The sequence below is a fragment of the Haliotis rubra genome, unplaced genomic scaffold, assembly GCF_003918875.1.
Source record: "Haliotis rubra isolate DU_JTF1 unplaced genomic scaffold, ASM391887v1 Scf288, whole genome shotgun sequence".
NCBI lineage: Eukaryota > Metazoa > Mollusca > Gastropoda > Lepetellida > Haliotidae > Haliotis > Haliotis rubra.
Window position 1 is genome coordinate 943305 of NW_025766955.1, and position 23541 is coordinate 966845.

Genomic DNA, 23541 nt, shown 5'->3' on the forward strand with positions numbered 1-23541 from the left:
TAAACTGTTGATCTTAATGTTGAATAAAGTGACAGACAAAATACTGCCTTGTGGGACACCCTGATCCTGATTGTAATGGTCAGACAGGGTTGAACCCACTCGGACTTGAAATTGTCTGTCTTTAAAACTGTGATATAAAAAGAGGTAAACGACCCCTTAAACCAAAATCATGTAAATCCTTTAAAATGCCATGCTTCCAGGTGGTATCGTACGCTTTCTCGAGATCAAAGAATAGCGATACTGCATGTTGTTTATTGACTATTGCATTTTGACAAAGGATTCTAATCGTACCAAATGATCAATGGTACTACGATTTTTCCTGAAACCACATTGAATATTTGTTATAAGATTATTGGTTTCAAGATACCATGTTAATCGATTATTTACTATTCGTTCCATGGTTTTACAGACACAACTCGTTAAAGAGATTGGTCTGTAATTAGACGGATCAGTATGATCCCGGCCAGGCTTTGGTATAGGGACTACAATGGCATTACGCCACGAAGGTGGAAATTTCCTGAAGTCCATATTGTATCAAAAATATTTAGAAGAGTTTCCAAACATGATTCCGGTAAATGCTTCAAGAGCTGATAGTGTATATTATCAGCTCCTGTTGCTGTGTCATGAGCTTGCTCAAGGGCAGTGTGGAGCTCATGTAATGAAAATAATTCATTATAATCTTCGCCATTGTCCGAGTTAAAATTTATTCTCTTCTTCTCCTGTTGTTTCTGATAGTGTTGAAATTCAGGGACGTAATTTGACGAAGAAGAGTGTTTGGCGAGTGTTTCACCAAGCTTATTGGCAATGTCAGACTTACCAGTTAATATATTGTCACCATCCTTCAGATGGTGAACAGTAGCTTTGGAACCTTTGCCCTTAATTCTTTGATCATGTTCCACACCTTTGAAATCGGTGTGCGTGAATTTATTTTAGAAACATATTTCCTCCAAGACTGACGCTTATTCTGTTTAAATGTACGTCGAGCCTTGGCATTTAAAATTTTTACTTTATTCAAATTATGGACAGTAGGATGTCGCTGAAAATATTTTTCAGCTTTCTTCCTGCTCTTTCTGGCCTGTTTACATTCATTATCAAACCATGGCTTGCGAATATGTGGAACTGCAGAGGACTTAGGTATAGTTTGGTCAGCAATGTCATTGAGTAAATCGGAAAACAACTGTATCGGATCTTCGCTGTTCGCAAAACATCATGTTTTAAGTGATCAGCACATAATGTCTCATATAATGACCAATCAGCCCTGGCGAAGTTCCTTCTGGATAAAGGTGGATCATCACCAGGGTTGATTGTCTTGAGAATGGCAGGAAGTGATCACTCCCACATAGATCATCATGTACCATCCATTCGAATTCATTATACAAGTAGGAGTCAGCAAGTGATAGATCCAGGGACGAATATGTTCCCGTAGCTGGATGTAAATAAGTGGCTGAGTCATCATTAAAAATACATAAATTATTATCAGAAATAAAATCTTCAATTACCTTACCTTTATTGCTTGTAACTTGTACTGCCCCACAGAGGGTTGTGCCTGTTCAGATCGCCCATGATGATACAGGGCTTAGGTAGTTGATCATATAGATTCTGAAGATCAGATTGTCGAAGAGCAGATGAAGGTGGAATGTACAGTGAGCATAGGGTAAATGCAATTTGCAAAGTAAGGCGAATAGCTACAGCTTGAAGATTAGTTTTCAGGTGGACGTCACTATGAATGACATTATTTCTTACTAGTATAGTAGCACCTCCAGTTGCTTTGTCTCCTGGAGGAGAAAATGAGTGATGACACTTGTACTGCCTTAAATCAAATGTATCAGTATGTTTGAGATACGTTTCTTGTAGACAGAATGCTGACGGTTGAAGATCTTGAATTAGTAACTGTATTTCATTGAAGTTATTCTTCAATCCTCTGCAATTCCACTGAATTATAGCAGACAATTGACTCATGATGGTGGTTCAATTGGAGATCTCTCTCGTGAATGGGAGGAGGAGCTATTCCTCCGCTTGTCCTGTGAGGACAGTGTGACCTCCATGTCGAGAGGTCCAAAGGGGTTCTCCAGAGGAAGTTCTGAAGGTAAAGGGACAGAAGGTGTCTCTTTTCTGTGTTGTTTTTTTCCTTTTCCTTTTCCTTTTGCTGAACTGGCTGAGTGAGGCTGTTTGTTGACTGAGTTTGATTGTATCTCAGGCTGACTCACAGTCTGAGACGCAGAAGTAGACTGTGTGGCTGGGGAGATAGGATCAGTGAGTGAGGACCTTCGTGGAACTGCTGAAACAGGTTTTTCTGACCTGACCCAAGTCAAGTCAGTCTGACATGCAGTAGAGGACATTTCTGCAGAGCGAGTGACAGCAGCAGAGTATGATACAGTTGACGGAGCTGTGGAATGATGACTCCATAGTTTTTTGGCATCAAAGTACGAGATGTGTTTTTCAGTTTTAATCTTCATGATTTGTGACTCCCTTTGATAGACAGGGCAGGACTTGGATGACGCAGAATGTGGACCGTTACAGTTGACACATTTATAATCCTTCTGACAGTCGGTGGTATTTTCATGGTTGTCACCACAACGGTGACACACGACAGAGTTTCGACATGACTGAGAGCCATGACCGAAATGTTGACATTTGTAACATCGGAGCGGATTGGGGACATACACATCCACCCGATGTTAAAATAACCCGCTTTAATAGAGTTTGGAAGGAAGATCGAGAAAAGGTCACCAGATAGGTGTTCGTTTTGGTGATGATGCCCTCTTCTTAAAAGTGAAACGTTTTACCGCCGTGACACCTTTGATTTTCAAGCTCTGCAGCTATGTCCTCTTCTGACATATCATAGAGACAACGAGCCCTGTCTCGTATGATACCTCGGCAAGAGTTTAACGTTCTGTGCACGGACACAGCAACCTCGATATTGGCAAAAATCTTGACTGACAACAAATTGAGAGATTGATGTCTCCGTGCACACTCCACGAGAAGCGATCCACTACGAAGACGGGTAACATTTTGTACCTCTCCACAAATTCCGGAAATAGCCTTGGAAATGGCAAACGGGTTTAATTTGATCGGCAGAAAGTCTGTAGCTTCAATCACAAGAAACCGAGGCCATGAATCAACATTTGAAGGATTTGTTTCATTTGAACGATCTAGTTCGTCTAGTCGTCTCTTTTTTTCATTGCGATTTGAACCAGTTTGTTGGGTTGACATGATGAAAGGAAAAAAGATTCTGCACCCTGTTCCCCACCCACCATGGAGTGTCAACAAGGACGATGTCAAATAGCACCGGATCTCCAAGATGCCGACACCAGGGATACAGGGATGTTATACTCCAGCGAGTATGACACAAATAGCAATATTTGTATACCAATTAAATATCAGGCTGGTTCTTGCACATGACAAGAAATTGGACACATACTGAATTTTGGAGGTCAACATCACCAGATTGGCCCATGAGCCACCGCCTTCTGGCACAGGACTCTAGGCATTGTAATATATTGATAATTTGTTAATTGGAAATTGAAAAAGCCAACACCCTAATATGACTAAAATGTGCAAAAATATTCACTATGCACAGGGCATGGCGTGACCAGCCGATTGGTAGAACCGGGCCAGTTCTACCACCCGTCTAGGTGAAGTAAGGGCCAAAGTGGTGTGTTGGGCAACAGGAACACGGTTCCAGGATCCTATTGCCCTCAACCACCAGAATCCCGTCCTCCACCGACACAGGGGCGCAAACCCACGGCAAACGGGTTGGTGGACCAAATATGCCCCGGGTCCACAACGGGGTGAAGGGCGCTTAGCGTGACCCAGCACCCACCACGAGGAGGTGGCCCTTCATGGGTGCCCCGTTAGAAATAAGGTAATATCGTCTGTACGTAAAGCTAACAAGCAGCACACAAGCAAAATTGATATCGCAATAGGTGAATCAACTGGAACAAAAAGTTGGTGGAAACCAGTTAAGAATTATTTGCAAAATACATCGGCAAGAATTATTTGTCATACAATAATTGATGATGATGTTTTATACGATGATTTAAACGATATTACAGAAATTATGAATATCTATTTCACCAATTAATCTGAAGTTATAGACCCTGATGACGACCCCCCTCCTCTTGATGAGCGTTCTGATAGTACTTTGACAGATATAATATTTGAGATTGGGGGTGTTAAGAATATATTGCTATCTGTAGATACTACTAAAACAACAGGCCCTGATAAAATCGGAAACAAAGTATGAAAAACGTGTGCCAACCCACTAGCCCCGATCCTAACTAAATTGTTTAATTTGTCATTAGAACTGTCTAAGTTCCCCACCACCTGGAATGAAGCGTACGTAATCCCTATCCATAAAACAGGTAATATATACGATTGTTCTTATTATAGAGCGGTAGCATTAACAAGTTGTATTGCTAAAGTATTTGAAAAGTGTATCTGTAGATATGTATATAATTTTCTGAGAGATAATAACCTTCTGTCAAATCTCCAATCTGGTTTTTACTCCCGGCGACTCGACAACTAATCAGCTAACCTATCTACATGTATATGATTCCAAAGCTAAAGAAGCACTAGACAATGGAAAAGAAGTAAGAGCGGTATTTTGCGATGTTAGCAGAGCGTTTGATAAAGTTTGGCAAAAAGGAATCCTGCATAAATTGAAATCCTATGGAATTCAAGGTAACCTACTAAAGTGGTTTGAAAGTTATTTGAATGGTAGAACCCAGCGAGTTGTAATTAATGGACACACATCAAATCCTTGACCAGTATGAGGGGCACGGTGGGCGAGCTGGCTAATGCGCCAGGCTAGTGATCCAGCGAGCTTCGAGGTGCCGGGATAACATGTCCACGGGTGTGGAAACCTTGGAGTCAACTTTGTGTGCAGACTCTTTCAATGTTGTCACAACCCCTAGTGTACAGTACACAACCCTGTGCACTTAAAAGAACCCACGAATCCGTTGGTATATGACCAGGTGGTGGCCACATGGATACGTGCAAACACCTAGTTAACACACAAATTATCAAAATCTATTCATGATTACATAATAAGATCTGAACGATTTGATGTTTCATAAATACTTTGATTTTGACTGCTAAACAAACGAATCGATATTCATGCATTATCCTTATCTTGATTGCTGGTAAGAATTGTAACAATGTGACATCTGTTTCTGCATTTACTTATACATGTATTTGTTTATGGGAGCGGCCTTCAAATAAGCTCCTCGGAGCTTGTTGGCCAATCCATTCATAACTTCATGAATAAAAATGTTTAAACCAAGAATAAACCTACTTTTCAAAGCGTAAACAAACAATATCCTGTTATTTTTGGATATGCCATGAAGAACTTCAAAATGTAATTAACATTAAAATATTGAAAGCTGTTGCTCGTAAAATATTTCCTTGCGTCAACAGTGAAAATAACTCCATAATGAAAAACAATTAACTTTAATATTCAAAACAAACACAAATAATCTCTGGTAGTTTTAAGATGTGTCACAAATAATTTCACAGCTGGTAGAATTAACATGAAATTATAGAAACCAATAGCTAACAAAATTTTGAAAATCCGTAATGTAAAGGTCTTTGTCACAAACACAGCTATTACTTCCGCCACATGTCAATATCTGAATATCGAAATAATCCCCTGCGTGACCCTGCAAATTATCTAAACGTTACCGAAACTGTAATCGGATGCCTTGATACAAAAAGCGAACAAATTCCATCCATTAGTTTGGGGGATATCGCAAGAATACTCGCTGTGACCTTGAAAATTATCCGAAGATCACTGAATTCGACTGGCGTTAGACGATACTCCCAACACATTTTCCTAACATACTTTTAAGCAGACTATATTAATTCTTTCTTGTGTTTTCGCACTAAAAAGTTAGACATGTGCAAAACAATACAATTTTCGGTGTAAACTCAAAATGAGCACAAGTTCCCCAATCAACTGGTGTAGGGGGAATCCGGCCAATACACCTTGATATAAAATTGGATCAAAATCTATTAATTCTTTCTAGAGTTATCGCGCTAACAACTTTATATTGGAAAAACCCTAAGATTTTTGCTGTGACCTTGCAAATTATCTCAAGGTCACTAAATTCAACTGGTGTCGGTGAATCTCGCCACGACACCTTGGTACCAAATTTGAACAAAATCCATTATATCTTTCTTGAGTTAAAGCACTAACAATCTTTATTATTGGCAAATTCCTCAGATTTTTGCTGTGGCCTTGCAAAGTATCTCAAGGCCACTCAATTCAACTGGTGTCTGTGAATCTCGCCACGACACCTTGTTACCAAATTTAAACAAAATCCATCATTTCTTTCTTGAGTTATCGCCCTCACAAGCTTATATGATATTTGAAATGCAATGAAAAACGAACACACGCGTATTTACGAACGATTGAAACTGTCATTACAATTTACGTAAATATTTATTACATTTTACCGCAACAAAAATTATTACAATTTACGTCAATTTTTATTACAATTTGCGTATTACAATTTACGTCAATTTTTATTACAATTTACGTCAAGTGTTATTACAATTTGCTGCAAGTATTACAATTTATGTTTTTACTACAATTTACGTCGTAACAACCTGGCTGGGGAGTGATAGGCACAGCGACCTTGTCTTAGGTTAGTAGGATGATGTCATTTGTTTGAAAGCCAGCTTGTCTTTATGCCTCCTTGATTGGTGAGCACATAGGTGAGGGAGTATGGTTTTACACCGCTTTTAGCCCTATACGAGCAATATCACTGCGGCGGACACCATGTGGGGAATCGGACCAGGGTTTTGGGGGCGACGATCTAACGCTTTAACCACTAGGCTACCACACCGCCCTTCACAGAGTTGAAGCATATCGAACGCGTATATGTGAATTTAAAAAAAATATTTGTCTTATATATAAAATATGACATTATTTATTGACCATATCGTTATCAGGAAATTTGCCTATCAAGACGACTCTAGCAATGGTATCGAGGATGGACATGTGAATGGCTCACTGCATAATATAATGTTACAGAGACTGTCTCATACTGACCATGGTATCGGAGGGAACCAGCATATTTTCTGGCCTGGTGACGTTTGCTATTCTTGGAGTGATGGCACAGAAAACAGATTTCCACATTGAGAAGATGGTTTCGACAGGTAGGAGAGTCAGATGCCGCAGTTTGTGCGACAATTTTATATTGATCCATTCATAAAATCTTCACTGTTTTTCGTTTTACGTCCAATGCAAGCGTGGATATCTTTATTCGTGATAGCTAAATCAAACAATTAATTCCAAATTGTGAAAACAAAAACTATCAAAGTGTGAATACATTCTTGTGTCTTGTTTCTGCCAACAATCCGTTAAAACTTAACAGAACAAGAAAGCATATATTTGAAGACCTCAATGTTACCGAAAGTCTAAGCTGAAGTCCTCCAGCTCAGTTCGTCTCCCCATATTTGACACTATAGTATGGAGTTATATGTGTTTGTGGAACATACCTGCATATCGTAGAAGACAAGAATTGAGAACTTTAACAACAAAAATATGATTTGTATGGTTCTTATTTTTTTTCTTTCAGTAAAATTTGTAAAAAGAATATTCTATTTGGAAAGGTTCAAAAATCAATTTTGTCAGGCAGGGACAAGATTCATAGCCTTATTGAGAGTTCCAACGCAACTTCCTGCAAACCGAATGTAATAAACTTATATATCCATATCTATGCGAATTGGCACTCAATACTTGTTAAAGATGAGTTAATATTCAGTCCGTCCAGCGGATGGGATATGTTGATATGTACATTTAAAATCGTGAATGTTTAACTTTAAAATTAAGTTACATCAGTAAATGGGGAAAGAACGGCTGGTGAAGGCAGGGTATCATGGCAATTCGAAACATTCGGGCTCACATGTAGTGTATACTTCGCCGTAACAAGACGAATTATAACATGGTTTGTCGCTGACAGCATTGAAAGTCAGATCAACTGCACATTCAGTCATCAATTACACGTTTTCAACAACTTGGATCACTCGTTTATCACTGCTTATGTGTCATACCCGTGAAGGTCCTGGTTAGAATTGGTCTTCAGCAACCAATCCTTGATGTAAAAAGCGACTATCGGGATCGGGTGGACTGGCTCGCAGACTTGGCTGACACACGTCATCGTATACCAATTGCGTTGATCAATGCTCATGCTGTTGATCACTGGATTGTCTGGTCCAGACTCGATTATTTGCAGATGTGGCAGGAACACAGGCGATGCAGTAGTAATAGCATTGATTTGGTTGACTGTCATCGTACTCCAGTCTCGGAGATCGATGCTCATGATATCAATCACTGGATTGTCTCGTCAAGAATCGCGAATTTACTGACCGCCATCATTAAGTTGGAGTGTTGTTAAATGCGTTGTTAAAAAACCATGACAATGATCAAGCACCAGATAAAATGACTAAGAAGAAAAGAAGTGATATTCCATGTGTAACAAGTACCGCGAGTGACACACACTCTTGGCTATATTTCAGGGAGGGCCGTACATGTACCAGTTGCTGAACTGGTATGAAGCCTCTCTTGCTCCCATGGTGTTCTGCAAAGTGGAGTGTGTTGCGGTTGCTGTTGGGTGCATATATGGTTCGTATACACCACGCAATACCAGCGGTATGTGCTCAATGATGGCCTTTTACCACATCTGTCACTGTTCCCCGACTACCAAGACAAGAAAATGCAATTATCTTGACGTGATATATTGGAAGAAAATATTTCAAACTAAGCTTCTTACTTCTTTATACCAGGAATTAGACAAATGACCAACGACGTGGAGATGATGTATCGAAAACGACTATCACCTCTCATCAAGGTTCTCTTGGTATTTATGACACCAGCAGTCTTAACTGTGAGTGATAATTGGTTTAGACCACCTTTATATTAATGCAATATTCCAATAATATCAGCGAAGGACACCGAAACAGGCTTCAAACACAGTGCCCATATAGGCATTAGATAATTGGTCTTCACTGTGAAGATTGGACGTTTCAATATAATCTGACAGTATGTACTCCAGGCTTAAAGATCATTGATCGTCAGTTCTCAATATTGATACTACTACTTGTTCATGGTATTTATCCAGGCAAATTGTGAAAATCGAGAAGTACAAATAATCAATTTCATGACACGATGAAACTCCACCAATGCATACAAAGTAATGTTCAATAGTGTTGCAAATAGGAAACCATCAACTACAACAAAAGTATAAGCATAATATGTCTACGGTGTTCTGTCAGATCACTTTCATCCTGACACTTCTCCGCTACGAGCCACCGAACTATGGCAAGTACGAGTTTCCAAGCTAGCCTCTACACCGGCTGGATTCTTGCAGTGCTGCCCCTTCTACCGATACCAGTCTACATGGTCATGACTGTCAGGGAGCACATGGCGACCAATTCGATGAAGCAGGTAACACATGTCGTTGTTTTATCTGGACTTAATTGACAATTGGACATCGCCTGGTCCATTTCGTCAGAGCTTCCAATGAACCATGGATGGAACTAGAGTGTTTCTTGATCCCGCTTTCTTGTGTTTTGCTGATGTAACCAGAGTTAAAAGTCACCTTTGTCTTGCTTGCACAAAAGTTGTTTGTGTCAGTGAAAGTTTGTTTTTCAATGTCTAGAAACATTATACAACTGTTTATCACCACCTGTATCAAAGATTCACGACTACTTGTATATATAAGCTTTGTGCCAGCACATATACTCGCTTATGAAACATCCCTGTTTGAAATGTATTCTTTAACACATACTCATGGTAAAGTAGAATTGCACAATCGATGGAGTCAACAGAGATTTCGTATTGCTTTGGGGACAGATTCATACTTTGCAAAATAAGACAATAGCAAGATAAACTATTAAACGATAGATATTTTGTCATATTGCAGGTGCGTTACATTGGCCAGTGGAATAAGTGTCGGAGTATCAGGATAATGACCAAATGTAGTTGTTGCATGGTAAGTGTGGATAAAATGACTAGCTATGTCGACGAAAAACTAATTTTTGTTTCAATTCAAGAAGTATATTTTTACCCATTTGCTTGTCCGATCTGCTTTGCGTCATGGAATGAACATATTTTCAATGCATTGTTTATAATCACTGTAGGGCATTGAGAGGTGAGAGACTGATAAACTGTTTTATTATGTGGGTGAGTGAGTGAGTATTGTTTTACGACGCTTTTAGCAGTATTCCAGCAACATCATGGCGGGGCATCAGAAATGGTCTTCACACATTGTATCCATGTCGGGATCGAACCCGGGTCTTCTGCGTGACAAGCTTCATTTTAACCACATGACTACCCTACCGTTATAAGGAGCTGCCACCCCGGCTCTTGTATTGTCTGCAACATGAACAGGTAACCAACAAAGAACGATGTCGTATTGGCCAGTGGCGAGAGTATTGTATAGAGGGGTTTCAGTACCCATGATGCAGTGCGCGGCCGCCATGTTGGTTGTCAACCTTGCAAGCGCGAAACGTAAACAAGTCCGATATTCGACCAGATGCCGAAATGCCCATTTTGTGCGCGGTGTTAAATGTAGCAACCGTGCAACCCTAGACAAGAAGATATTTTACAGATTCCCAGCCATTATCAGTAATAGTGATGAGAAAACAAGAGATATCAGTCAGAAACGACGCCGTCTGTGGTTTGCAGCTGTCAATCGGGAGGATCTTGCATTCAAGGATACCAAATACATGCGTGTGTGCAGCGATCATTTTGAAGGTGGTAAGTACAATGTGAATGGCCGGTAACTCTGCGTAATACGAAATTAGGTTCGGTTGTTTTACTAATCAAACTCGTTATCCTGTCAGTAATATGACACCGATAGAAGGAAATATCTGTCTTTCCAAACCAGCTTTGGCGTAACGAATTTATTCGTTTCTTCTTCGACATGATTGAATACACGAATTTTAACCCGCTTCGCTGTATTATATAAGGCCATAATATTTGAAATAGTCCAGGTGACCCGTGACATATCAGGCCATGCTGACTAACTTAAGGCTGTCACTGATAATTTTAAACAGTAGGAACATGCCTTAACTCTGCATGCCTCCATACAGTTAACTGTGTAATATTGTGATGATAATAATAATAATCAAATAATTTTCTCCAGGTTCTCCTTCGGCCTTGCATCAGGACACCCATCCCGACTGGATACCAACTTTGAAAATTGGCTATGGCAAGCGTGACAACGACAACAAGGATTCTCGTTCCTTCCGTCTGCAAGTAAAGTAAACAGGTTTATGTTTTTTTATGTATGTATATTTCGTATGTAACTGACTTGTGACACTTAATTAAATAAAATTTTCTGTCTATCTGTTCATTTGGGCAGTTCTGATTTGCCCAGTAGTCGAAATTCCTTGAACACACATATTCCCCTCAATCATTAATTATTTACATCATACATATAAGGGTTATTGTAAGAACCTCTTGATTTCCAAGTTTTATTTTTGAACACTGGGATAAAACTGTTTTAACAACACTTTTATGTTCTCAGCGCAATTGCTACATGAGTGTAACTGAAATACATGTAATTAGCTAAGGAACCAGTGTTCTTTGTCATTTAGGAGCGCAAGGAAGCATCAAGACTCCTGAACCTGCGGTTTGATCTTGAAAAGGAACTTTGTGAGGCAGAATCAGAGACTGAACCAGTAGATTAGCAGCATGATCTTACACCCGAACAGGAACTTAAATGTTGCAAAATTGAAATCGACATTCTTAAATCAGAAAATGAATCTTTAAAACATGAGAATAATCTACTTAAGAAGATAGTCAATAAAATGAAAGCAGATACTACTGAAGACTATGAAGGTGATGATGATAAAGTACGCTATTATACTGGTCTGCCTTCTTTTGTAACACTAATTGCATTGTTCAATCTAGTATCATATGGAATATTCACATTCATCTCTGACAAAGTTTCAAAAGTTAATTATTACATTAATGAGACTCAGACTGAATTTACCCACTATTGACCTAAGTTACAGGTTTGGTATCAGCAAAACTACAATTTCCAGGACATTTAATCAGGTTATGGATGTCTTGTACATCAACTTGAAACAACTTGTGTTCTGGCCAGAAAGAGAGGATTTATGGAAAACAATGCCAATGGTATTCAAAAGGTACTTTCTACGCAGAGTGTCTGTTATTATAGACTATTTTGAGATTATGAAATACACAATGCCATTTTAGGAAGTGGTCAAATGTACAGATTCTAGTATATTTTATTTTAATTTATTTTTTTTGGGGTGTGTGTGTGTGTGTGTGTGTGTTTGAGTCCCATCCGGGATTCGAACCCACACCCTTAAAGTCAGGCAGCTAATCGCCAGCACACAAAGTCAGACGCCTAGACCGCTCAGCCACCGCGGCTTCCACAAAAATTGAAGTTGGACAACTGGTAGTCTAGACTGCGGACTTTGTGTACCCCTCTGATAAGTGTTAATTGGCACGGCTCCCACGGCCGAAAGCTAATGAATACACAATGGCATTTTAGGAGTGGTCAAATGTAACATATGTTTGAGGGTGTGGGTTCGAATCTGGGACTCAAACCCCCCACCCCCAACCCCTCAATAGTACTAGAATCTGTACTTTACTGAGAAAGTGTAATCCCAAATATATCAATGTTACGTTGTTTGGAGATTTTAATTGACAGACCTTCCAATTTGACAGCTAGAACCCAGACATGGTCAACGTACAAGAATCAAAATACTGTAAAATATCTTATTGGCATCACTCCCCAAGGTTCTGTAAGTTACATTTCTGAGGAATGGGGAGGTCGTGTTAGTGATAAGTGTTTAACAAATAATAGTGATTTTACCAATTAGCAGTATTAGCAGACAGAGGCTGTGACATACAAGAAATTATTGGTTCTGTAGGAGCGGAGTTAAGGATTCCAGCATTTACACGAGTTAAACCACGGTTAAGTGGCGCTGAAGTAGAGAAAACAAGAAAAATTGCCAATGTAAGAATTCATGTAAAAGAGTTATTGGTAGTGTCCGTCAAAAATACATGATACTCAGCAGCACTATTCCCATTTATTACCTAATGACAAAGAAAAATGAAACAGATACATTCCTTTACAAGCTTGTTCATGTTTTTTTATGCACTTACCAACACGTGTCCATCAGTTGTTCCATCTGAGTGAAGGTTACTTATATCTTGTGAGACTTACAAAAGATGAAAAACATAAATGAAAGGTCAAGTGTGTTTTTGATGTTGGCACATTTAGCATTCGGGAATACACCCACCTTTACATGTTCAATGGCAACTAGAGCCACATTGTATTTTGCATCTGATAGAGATTACAGCATTGTCGGTTAATAATATGTTTCTAACATTACCATGATCAATGTTGTTCACTTCAATTTTTAAAAAGGTATTATTTGATAACTTCATCATTAATGAAATACACAATGCCATTTTAGAAAGTGGTCAAATGTAACATATGTTATATTTGGGATTACACTTTCTCAGTAAAGTACAGATTCTAGTAATTTCTTGGGCTGAGTCCCATCCGGTATTCGAACCCACACCCTCAGAGTCAGGCACCTAATCGCCAGCACACACGCTGAGCGGTCTAGGCGTCTGACTTTGTGTGCTGGCGATTAGGTGCCTGACTCTGAGGGTGTGGGTTCGAATACCGGATGGGACTCAACCAAAAAAGGACTAAAATGTGTACTTTACTGAGAAAGTGTAATCCCAAATATAACATATGTTTCATCATTAATGATCATAAATGTGTTCAGTTTGAATTAATTTTGTAAAGTCACTGGCAAGGAGGGCTAGTTAAGCACAAATGGCGCTTGCCCACATCATACTTCACCGGCAAAATATCAATATCAAAATGCACATTGGTCAGATTTGGTGTTATGTTTGGTAATTACAGATGGCAGGTTATTGTCGACCCTTTGAAGTAATGGTTCCTAACTTCTCTTGCGCAATGCTGTTAACATTTTCTATATAGTGATATATAATAAATATCACTAAACTTTTGAGGACAGACTTTTAACACCTTCATAAATGACTTCATCATATTCATGTGCATTAAACAATGAACAAATTATCTGAGATTTTCAACTGGCCAGTTGGGATAGCTTTAACAGTATATTACTGGCCCAATTCACCATCAGATTTGGCTAGCAGGCAAGTAGCTATTTCAAACACTGTGATGTGTTGTCAGTATTCAAGCAGATCTTATGTCACAAAATGATTTGTCAGTGAAATCACATCATATTCAATTGGCTTTACTGATGTTTTGCTTCACACAATAATTCAGCTGCATAATTATCCCATCAACTGTTTGACCAATGTCACAAATCAATGGAAAATATTTCATACACAAGACTATGACTTACTGTTCAAATGTACAATCTGTCAGTTATAGTAATAAATGTATTCTTAACATGCTGAATCATTATCTGTGATTGCTTTAGGTCTATGTTGGCCTTCGTGTAGTGCCAACAAAATATGACATCAATATCATTTCGAGAACAAGTTCAATAAAGAGGTGGTGTGTCATCACAGACACAGAACAAGTTGCTTGGTATCAGCGAGACTTGAGACACATTATCTAAAGTTACACTGATAAGATATTGTTCATGAAACTCTTCACTATTGTGTTTCCGCTTCTTTCTTCTGTTATTTGCTGAACAGTGTGTACCATTTGTTGAACAGTGTTTACAAAACCATTTCCTGGCTTTGGTACAAAACACTTCCTTATCAACACTTTTTTGCGCACATGTGTTCAGGAAGTGTCGTGCAACAATCTCTGGTAGAATAACGTATGTGAAGAACTGCATTGCATGATCAGCTACTGGTTTCCAGAATGCCATACAAGGTGTAATTCTTTCCACAAATATATCATTGTTTGTCCAAACAACAAAGTCACAGTAATCATGATTAGTTACAAATAGCTGTGTTTGCACCTGGTAATAATACTGACTGTCCCTTTTTAATTGCAGTGACCCATTAATCTCCTCTAGGTAAACTATATTATTATCAACAAAGTCATCCTTTGCACAGAGTGGACACTTAATATCAAGACAGCTCCTTCCACAACAGCCACAGTCAGCAATACCATCAGGAGTTGCCCCAAGATGTGGATACTCACAGCTGAGGAATAAGCCACATTCCTCAACACTGAAGTCATGGTGACGCTCAGAAGACAATTTCTCATATGTGTCTCTAGCTGTTACTTCATGGCTACATCCCCATCTGTATTAGAAAACTTGACCTCAGTCGGAGAACAGATGAGGCGAAGTAAACTCCTCGAAGGGTCAGGCAGTGATGTACGATTGACACTCTTCATCTTTGATGCTGTTATACGGCCAGCCCTGAACTGAAACCAAACTGGGGAACACGCTTGGTTTCTTGTTGCTGCTTCAACTGCTGAAACCTCCTCTGCTGTAATGTTTAGTTGATTTATAATGTTGTGACAGTGTAGTAAAACATCATTGCATGGGATGCCAACCATACTTCATCAAACAGCTCAGTGATCACTTAAGGAAACTGTGGTTGTAATGGCACAGGTACATACTGATCAGTGTAATCACCATGAACCGCAATACAAGATGGTTTATCTAAATTAATAGTGTGAGGGAAATTTTCAAAATTGACGGTAGATGCAAGTTTTAATTCCTTGATATGTTTAGCACTTGATGAAGTCGAACATGTTGTAGAACCCTCAATTAGCAGGTCAAGTTTCTTTTTCAAAGTCTTTGATGAGGTGAAATCAGTCTTTCTTAGACACGCATATACTGGGAGTTTCCAGTATGCAGGTTGCTGTGTGACAATGGCGGTTTCTTTTAATCTCACAATAGCTTCTACAGCAAACATCATACTTGCCACATGTGAGCATGATTGACGCCATACAGTTACAATGAGCTGATAAAAATTGGCTTATTCCCTCACGTTAGAGTAGTTCTCTGAACCTGTGTCACTTGTACTTTAGCTTATCATGCCGCGTAGGTGATGGTAAAAGGACTGTTTCCTGTAGTTACAATGCGAGTGATTTTGTTCCGTTATCAGAGTGTGAATCTTGCCTTGAGTCCTGCCGATGGCTAGCACCCTGCCGATGTCAGATACAGGGAGTACAGGATGCAACACCTGGCTCGAAGACCAACCTTCAAGTCCAACATAGTGGATATGTTCAAGCAGTGAAACAACTACACGAGGACCAACCTTCAAGTCCAACACAGTGGATATGTTCAAGCAGTGAAACAACTACACGAGGACCAACCTTCAAGTCCAACATAGTGGATATGTTCAAGCAGTGAAACAACTACACGAGGACCAACCTTCAAGTCCAACATAGTGGATATGTTCAAGCAGTGAAACAACTACACGAGGACCAACCTTCAAGTCCAACATAGTGGATATGTTTAAGCAGTGAAACAACTACACGAGGACCAACCTTCAAGTCCAACATAGAGGATATGTTCAAGCAGTGAAACAACATAAACGTTTGAAGCTATACAGGGAAGCCCCAGGTTTATCTAGATTCATCCGGACGCTGTTAGGAAAACTGAAATGTCACTGTGTATATTTAGTAATGGTTCATTCTTGATTATCAGTATAAATAGACTTTGTGTTTCCGACAAAGTTCGGAAACACAATACCAGTCGCATGTAAAGCACTGTTGGTTTGTTATTTCTGTCACCTTGTGCTTCAACTCAGAGTTCACTTTGTCAGGTCATTGTCTAATTGTGGCTGTTCCCAATATCATACTCACCTTTGTAGTAGATATGATCAGAGAATTTCATTGCTTCAGGTTGTTCATCTGACTTCCATCTAACTTCCCAGACCACTCTCACTGATATTTATGGCTTATGTGTTTCATTGTGTGAAGAGTGAATATGGGACCGCTTGTCCATTTGTACTATCAAGACGCGTTTAAAAGTAAATAAGACACTATTATTAATAGGGCTGCTGCATATAATTGGTTTACTGGTATTTACCGGTTCACACATAGAAACGATACGTATTGCGATATGCTGATCGAAAACCGGTATTTTGACATGCATTCGGAAAACTTCGTAACACTCGGAAATCTTGATGATTGTGGAAAGGGGGTTGGGAATGATCGGGCTGAAAATTACATTTAACTGGATTGTTAAGTTCTTTTCCTTGTTTCATTTGTGCTAAATATTATTTACATTTGTACTTTGTCATCATTAAAAGTTTGTATTAAGGTTAATCAAGCAAAGTGATTTTGTTGTGGTTTTGCTTTATAAATCAAGCATTAACTCGATTATAAGTACTTTTTTGTTGGAAAAAACATCTTGCAATATATTGCAATACATATCGCAATATATGCTTTTGTATCGCAATATATCGCAATATGAAAATTCTCTGCAATACCCACCCCTAATTATTAATATTAGATTGCCGCACCGTACACAATGCAACCTTCGAACTAACTCAAAGTAAAGGGAGGCTGTCTAAACGAAAGAGGACTAAAGGAACAACAACTGAGATAAATACCTTGAATAGTTATGAAAACAAATATTTATCCGATTTTCTGAAAAAAGAGAACAATGCGGACTTGTTTCAACACAGTTATATTGGGTAAATCAGTGATGATAAAATGTTTTAGTTTCATTTATGAATAGCCAACTTTTGGCCGCGAACACCAAGATACGGAAAATTGTTAAGTTATAAAGCGTACTTCCAAGGTGACAATCAGAAATATTTCCGAAATCCCACGAAATAGTTGTTTTAACCATAATTCTAAAGTGGACTATATATGCACTGTCCATATTTACACGAACAAATACAATTTAGAGTTAACCGTGAGCATCTTCGACTTAAATAGGGTTTCACAAAATTATGGACTGTGACCCCATATCGTGTCTAGGAACTTGACGCCTCCCAGGGCACGTGATCACTGTAGCCGTAAAATAGGTCAATTTGCCAGCTTCACCTCACTGTAACGCCCGGAGTCCAGCTTTCTGTTCGTCTGTATATATCACAGTCCTTCTCGTCTCATTTCAACATGTCTGGTGTTGTTCCGGAGTACTCTGTCAGGAAGGCGACTCGCACTGATGTTGCCGCCATAAAGAACCTGATAAACATAGACGAGTGGGAGATTCCAACTGACTTACTGTACTGCACGTTTGATATGGATTCAAGGGCTTGGTTTGTAGCTGAATCCGACTCAGGCGAAATACTGGGTAAGTTTGTGTTGACTGCAATGAAACAAACATTTAGCGTTGCTGGTCCGAAAGTATGTTGCAATCATGATTGGTGACGAGTTGGTGTGTGTGTGTGTGCGCGTGTGTGCGTGCGTGCTTGTGTGTGTGTGTGTGCGTGCGTGCACACATGCGTGCTTGTGTGTGTGTGAGTTTTGATGAGTGGTTTAGGTGCTCTTGTATTGATGAAGAGACGATTATCTTGGTGAGTAAGAAATGCGCACGTGAGAGTCTGCTATATTTTTACCCTTGCCTCAAAACCCGGGCGAACAAAGCAACTGGCAACCGCTAACTGCACAGTCAGCTGTTACGCGCTCTACTTATCTGAATTTATGGCGTCGTCTAGGGCAAGGGGGCGTGAAGGGCTATATGTCCTTTTGTGAAATCAGTGTATAATTTTGTTTTTGTACAAACTACCTTGCACAAAGTTTTATCGGTTTTGTCAGTTACATATTACTTGTATTTATAAACCTATGGCCAATGTTGTCTATTGTTTTTGCAGTTGCTTCGCATTATGGAATAACCTCGGAAGAGGTTTTACAATTGCAGGAGGTTTTACAATGATCACTGTAAAACCTCATGCGAGGTACGAAGTTTTACAATGGTCGTTGTAAAACCTCATACCCTGATATGAGATTTTGAAATGACCATTATTTATGACTGATACAACTTTGTCTTGCTATGACTGATCGTAACATATCTCATTATAGAAAACTTCCAATATTTAGTGGCGATAACTGGTTTCGAACCCGCAACCCATCGCTCTCTAGCTTGGCGGTTTTATCCACTACGCTACGAAGGGTCGCTGTGAAGGATGAGATTGTTTGTCAGTATGAACCATGTGTTTCTCACAAGACAGGTAGCGGGCAGAGCACGTGCAGGACACGGGTAGCGCGTGCAGAGCACGACCATTGCGCGAGCGCGGCAAGGTGTTGGCTGCCAGTCGCATCCCAGTTGACACCGGCTGTTCCATCATTTGCGGGCTGTTCCATCAATGTTGTTCTACTCAGTACATGCACAAATTGAAAATAATACATATGTAATTTTTGTTGTCTTAGACGGTTTATAAGTTTGATAAAAGACTCCCCCTCGGTTTTGGTTGAGAATGTAAAACCTCAGTGTCAGGAAATTTCCTTCCCCTGAGGTTTTACATTCTACACCCAAACCTCGGAGTCGTCTTTTATCCTACACTGACCACATGCAATGACTTCCAGGAGCCCTTATAATCACTACCACCACTATGATTTCGTTTCCTATAACTGTAAAAACAAATGTAGAACAACAATTAAACTTGACTCAAGTCAATCTCGATTACTCACTGTATATTATGTCTATTCTAGAATGATAGAAGCCTTGAGTCATTCCTTGCACATAGCTAAAGCTATTTCATACGTCGATTGGCATGCTATTTGGACTAGATATGCAAACATAAAGTTGACCACTGTTGCCATCGTTGTCTCTTTTGACCAATACCTGTGAAGATCCGGGTTAGAATTGGTCCAGAAGGGGTGACTAACGAGATCTGGTGGTCAGGCTCGCTGATTTGGTTGTCACATGAGATCGATGCTTATGCTGTTGACCACTGGGGTGTCTGGTTCACGCTCGAGTTCTTACAGACCGCCGCCATATACTTAGAGTATTGCTGATTGCGGCATTAAACAACAGACCAACCAAACAAACATCTGACCAAACCCGACCTCGTGGTCATTGCATTGGTTTGACAGTCGAGTATCAAATAGCGCTTTGTCAAAAGGTTTTAGATTTGGACGTGAAAAGTTGTTTCAGGGAGACACAATGGGTAACTATTAGACTAAGGCTTAGTCTCTGAATATGTATAATTTTGGTAGTAACAAACAAGCCCATTTATATTGAAAAGGAGCCCTAGGGAGACCAGAGATCCTGAACCTGTGGAAATCTAGACTTGCTTTATTTAGGGCTTTAGCACTGCAGAGAGGTCTTGGCAGTAGGGAAATTAATGTGGTTCAGGGACTGTGAGACAGACTAGGTAACTATCTTCATGATACTTTGCCTGTTCATGTTATGTACACACCTGCTTATGGAAGTGTATCTCGTCAGTAGGTCACGGTAACCTTGGATTATGGGAAGGTCAGTGTACTTCTTTCACCGCTATCTGTAGCCTAGATGCGGTGTATACTACGTGTCGTACATGTTGACAGACGTTAAAGGTGGTCTGTGGCGAAATGCTGCATCATTACAAAAGAGCCAATTTACTTTTGGGGGAAGACCAGCATGCACCAGCTGTTGTAAATAAGTTTTAGCCTTAAGTCCTCGTGTGTAAGACCAGCATTCACTATTTATCCTACATCAGTTTTAGAATTAATGTCTATTGTGTGTAAGACCATCAACACTTCTAGGAACAATCTTTCTTTTGATATTTTAAAAGACAAAAGTTTATTGGGTAGAGAGCAGAAGCAGGAGTTAATGAAAGACTAAATGTAGAAGTTGGACATGGGATGAAAGCCAGAACTGATACAGGTCCTGCATATTTATCAATTCGTGATATCCACGATCACCAGGGGCATAGCTACCATTATAAAACAGCCCGGGCTTACACATGATTGTTGCTAAAAGGTTGGGCAAGCCCTCAATAATATGTACATATGAAGCCTTGCAACCTATCGGGCTTACACGAAAAACAATTGGCTTGCTACGCGCCTGATCCGTGGTGTGGATCAGACAAAACAGGAACCATAATCAGCACAAACATATATTTAAACCTACGGTCATGGCCATAGACGACCGTAGCTCTACAAATGTTTAACAGATATAGCGGGCGTCACGTATTTTGGGTTTGACTTATTTTCTTGACCTGTGTGAGATAAACAGTCATATATTCAGGCCTTTCCCTCTTATCATACTTGCCAACTCTCACATCTTCATCTCGAGACTCGCGCTTATAGTACTAACGACACCCTCTTGCGAGAAAACTGCAAACAACGCCAAACTGGGTTCATATGAAATATACATTATTTACCCCTTAAAGTCACACAAAACTGAAAACATCGTTTTCACTTACTTCCTTCAGAAGGGAATTAGCAATTATGCGTTGGTTTCATAGCAACTTCGTCCCCGTGGACCAGCAGCCCTTGGACCCAGGTATCTCAGGCATTTGTCTTTCCCGGGGTAGGAGGCTCCGCCGTGTATATAAAAACCTGTGTTTTATAGTCCATAATAATGAAGATGGCAGGCAATCTAACTGGGCGAAAGCCTGTTAATCCATCTGAAAAGTGTCAGGGGTTAAAGTATCAGAGAGTTGTTTCGGCATTACTCTTTATCAGACTCAAAGTGTCAGTAACTCATAGTGCGACTTTACGTTGTATTTTGTAACGTCATAGTCAGAAATATTGAGCAATATGACGGCGTCAGGAAAACGATCACTATCATCACCTTTCCAACGGAGAGCGATGGTAAACCCCCCACCCCCCAACCCTCGTGAAGATCTGGGTTAGAACTGGACTTAAGAGGCGACTTACTGAATCAGTTGGTCAGGCTTGTAGATTCGGTTGATGCACGACATCGTATCCCATTTAGTAGAACTATGCTCAAGCTGTCAATCACAAGACCGAGGTCACGTAGCCCGTAACATAATGGCATCAGCGGTAAACAACGGTCAAACCAAACGTCAAAGATTTCTCAGCAAGCCTGACAATCAGGTTCATTACGTAGACTAATGGCAACTCGTGACTGTAGTTAAACAAATGCATGTAGTATTATATGTATAAACCAAAGACTTTTCACCAAACATCAATCTCATGTTTTTCAAGATATATGCCCCTGGTAGGGTGATCTACCCTCAGCTGCTGGCGATCTGTAACTCTATTATATATTGTATTGTTCTGCACGGGATCGGGTGGTCAGTCTCGCTGACTTGGTTGACACATGTCATCGGTTCCCAGTTGCGCAGATCGATACTGATGTTGTTGATCACTGGATTGTCTGGTCCAGATTCGATTATTTGCAGACCGCCGCCATATAGATGGAATATTGCTGCGTAAAATTAAACTCACTCACTCTCATCATCATATGGCTGAAATGTTGCCGATGTGACGTTACATTTTACTCACTCACTATACCTTGTGTTTGTTTCACAGGTTGCAGGGTTTTGGTGTATTTCAACGAGGAGACAGTAGCTGGTGGTATCTATCTTATAAGGAAAGACCTCAGAGGAAAAGGAGTGGGACGTAATGTGAACCTGCAATCCCTCAAGGCAGTGGCTGACGCCAACATCATCATTTCAGCCACCTACGTAAACCTGTACGACACCCATGGCTTCACGTTCTACTATGACGTACACCTAAGGCGTGGACCAGTGGAAGTCATCTTGGGGGCCATTCCTAAAGCAGGAACGACCTTGGGTGTCACTACAGTCCCCTATGAAGAGGCCATGTTTACGGAGCTGAGTGCGTACGATGAGAAGGTATCTGGAAGTGAGAGGGACTATTTCTTGAAAAACTGGATCATCAGCCATGCAAAGAACATTCTCATTGCTCGATCAGATACCGGACGTGTAGTCGGATACGGATGTTTGCGGGAGACGGAATACTGCAATGAGATTGCACCGTTGTATGCTGATAGCGAAATCATTGCGTGGGCACTGTTGAAACAACTCTTGCAACACCTGGATCCAAAAGACACCGTTCATCTCTTTATCATATCAGAAAATACACCAGCAATGGAGAGTATTGGCAATGCTCCTCTGACAAACGTTATAACTCTTCATAAAATGTACAGTAAACAAATGGTGCCCCGAAACCTAGAACGCTTGTATTCCTTGTCCGCCATTTCATTATCTGTTGTATGAAACATTTCCACTCCAATATTTAAGCGTGTCTCCATCCTCTTCTAGATGTGAGCCTACATCATCAGGACTCTGCCTTAATGTTGGGATGTACAAGGCAATGTACGTATATCACACGCAACAAAAATACAAATCTGATGTGAGAAAAAATTGAAATGATATATTTGCATCGATTGTAATAAAATCAATCTCAAGTGTAAACATTGGAAGTGTACTCCAAAGTTTTCATCGTAATAAAATAATATCAAATTTATAGTGTTGTTACGATGCAGTGATGTCCACAGTTTGTTGTAACAGATTACAGGGAAGAATAACATTGGCAGTCCGGTTTTATCCCGGCTGGCCCTACATTAACCACTCATCCACTAAAAGTGACTGTACAGCTGTACCTCCCACGAGAGACATATTGATATGATCTACAACTCTACGTTTCATGGTTTGTTTATGCTTAACGTCGAACAACCTGAATTTATCAGGTAGTTTGTGTCGAACAA

The 23541-nt window shown here is 39.9% G+C and overlaps 1 protein-coding gene across 1 annotated transcript; it reads left to right on the forward strand.

Annotated features, from left to right (window-relative positions):
- The first annotated feature begins 17941 nt into the window (after positions 1 to 17941).
- LOC124281708 lies at positions 17942 to 23300 on the forward strand. The gene is made up of 2 exons (XM_046717657.1): positions 17942 to 18210; positions 22341 to 23300. The coding sequence occupies exons 1-2, from the start codon at positions 18033 to 18035 to the stop codon at positions 23048 to 23050; spliced, it is 888 nt and encodes a 295-aa protein (XP_046573613.1). The 5' UTR covers positions 17942 to 18032; the 3' UTR covers positions 23051 to 23300.
- The last annotated feature ends 241 nt before the right edge of the window (positions 23301 to 23541 follow it).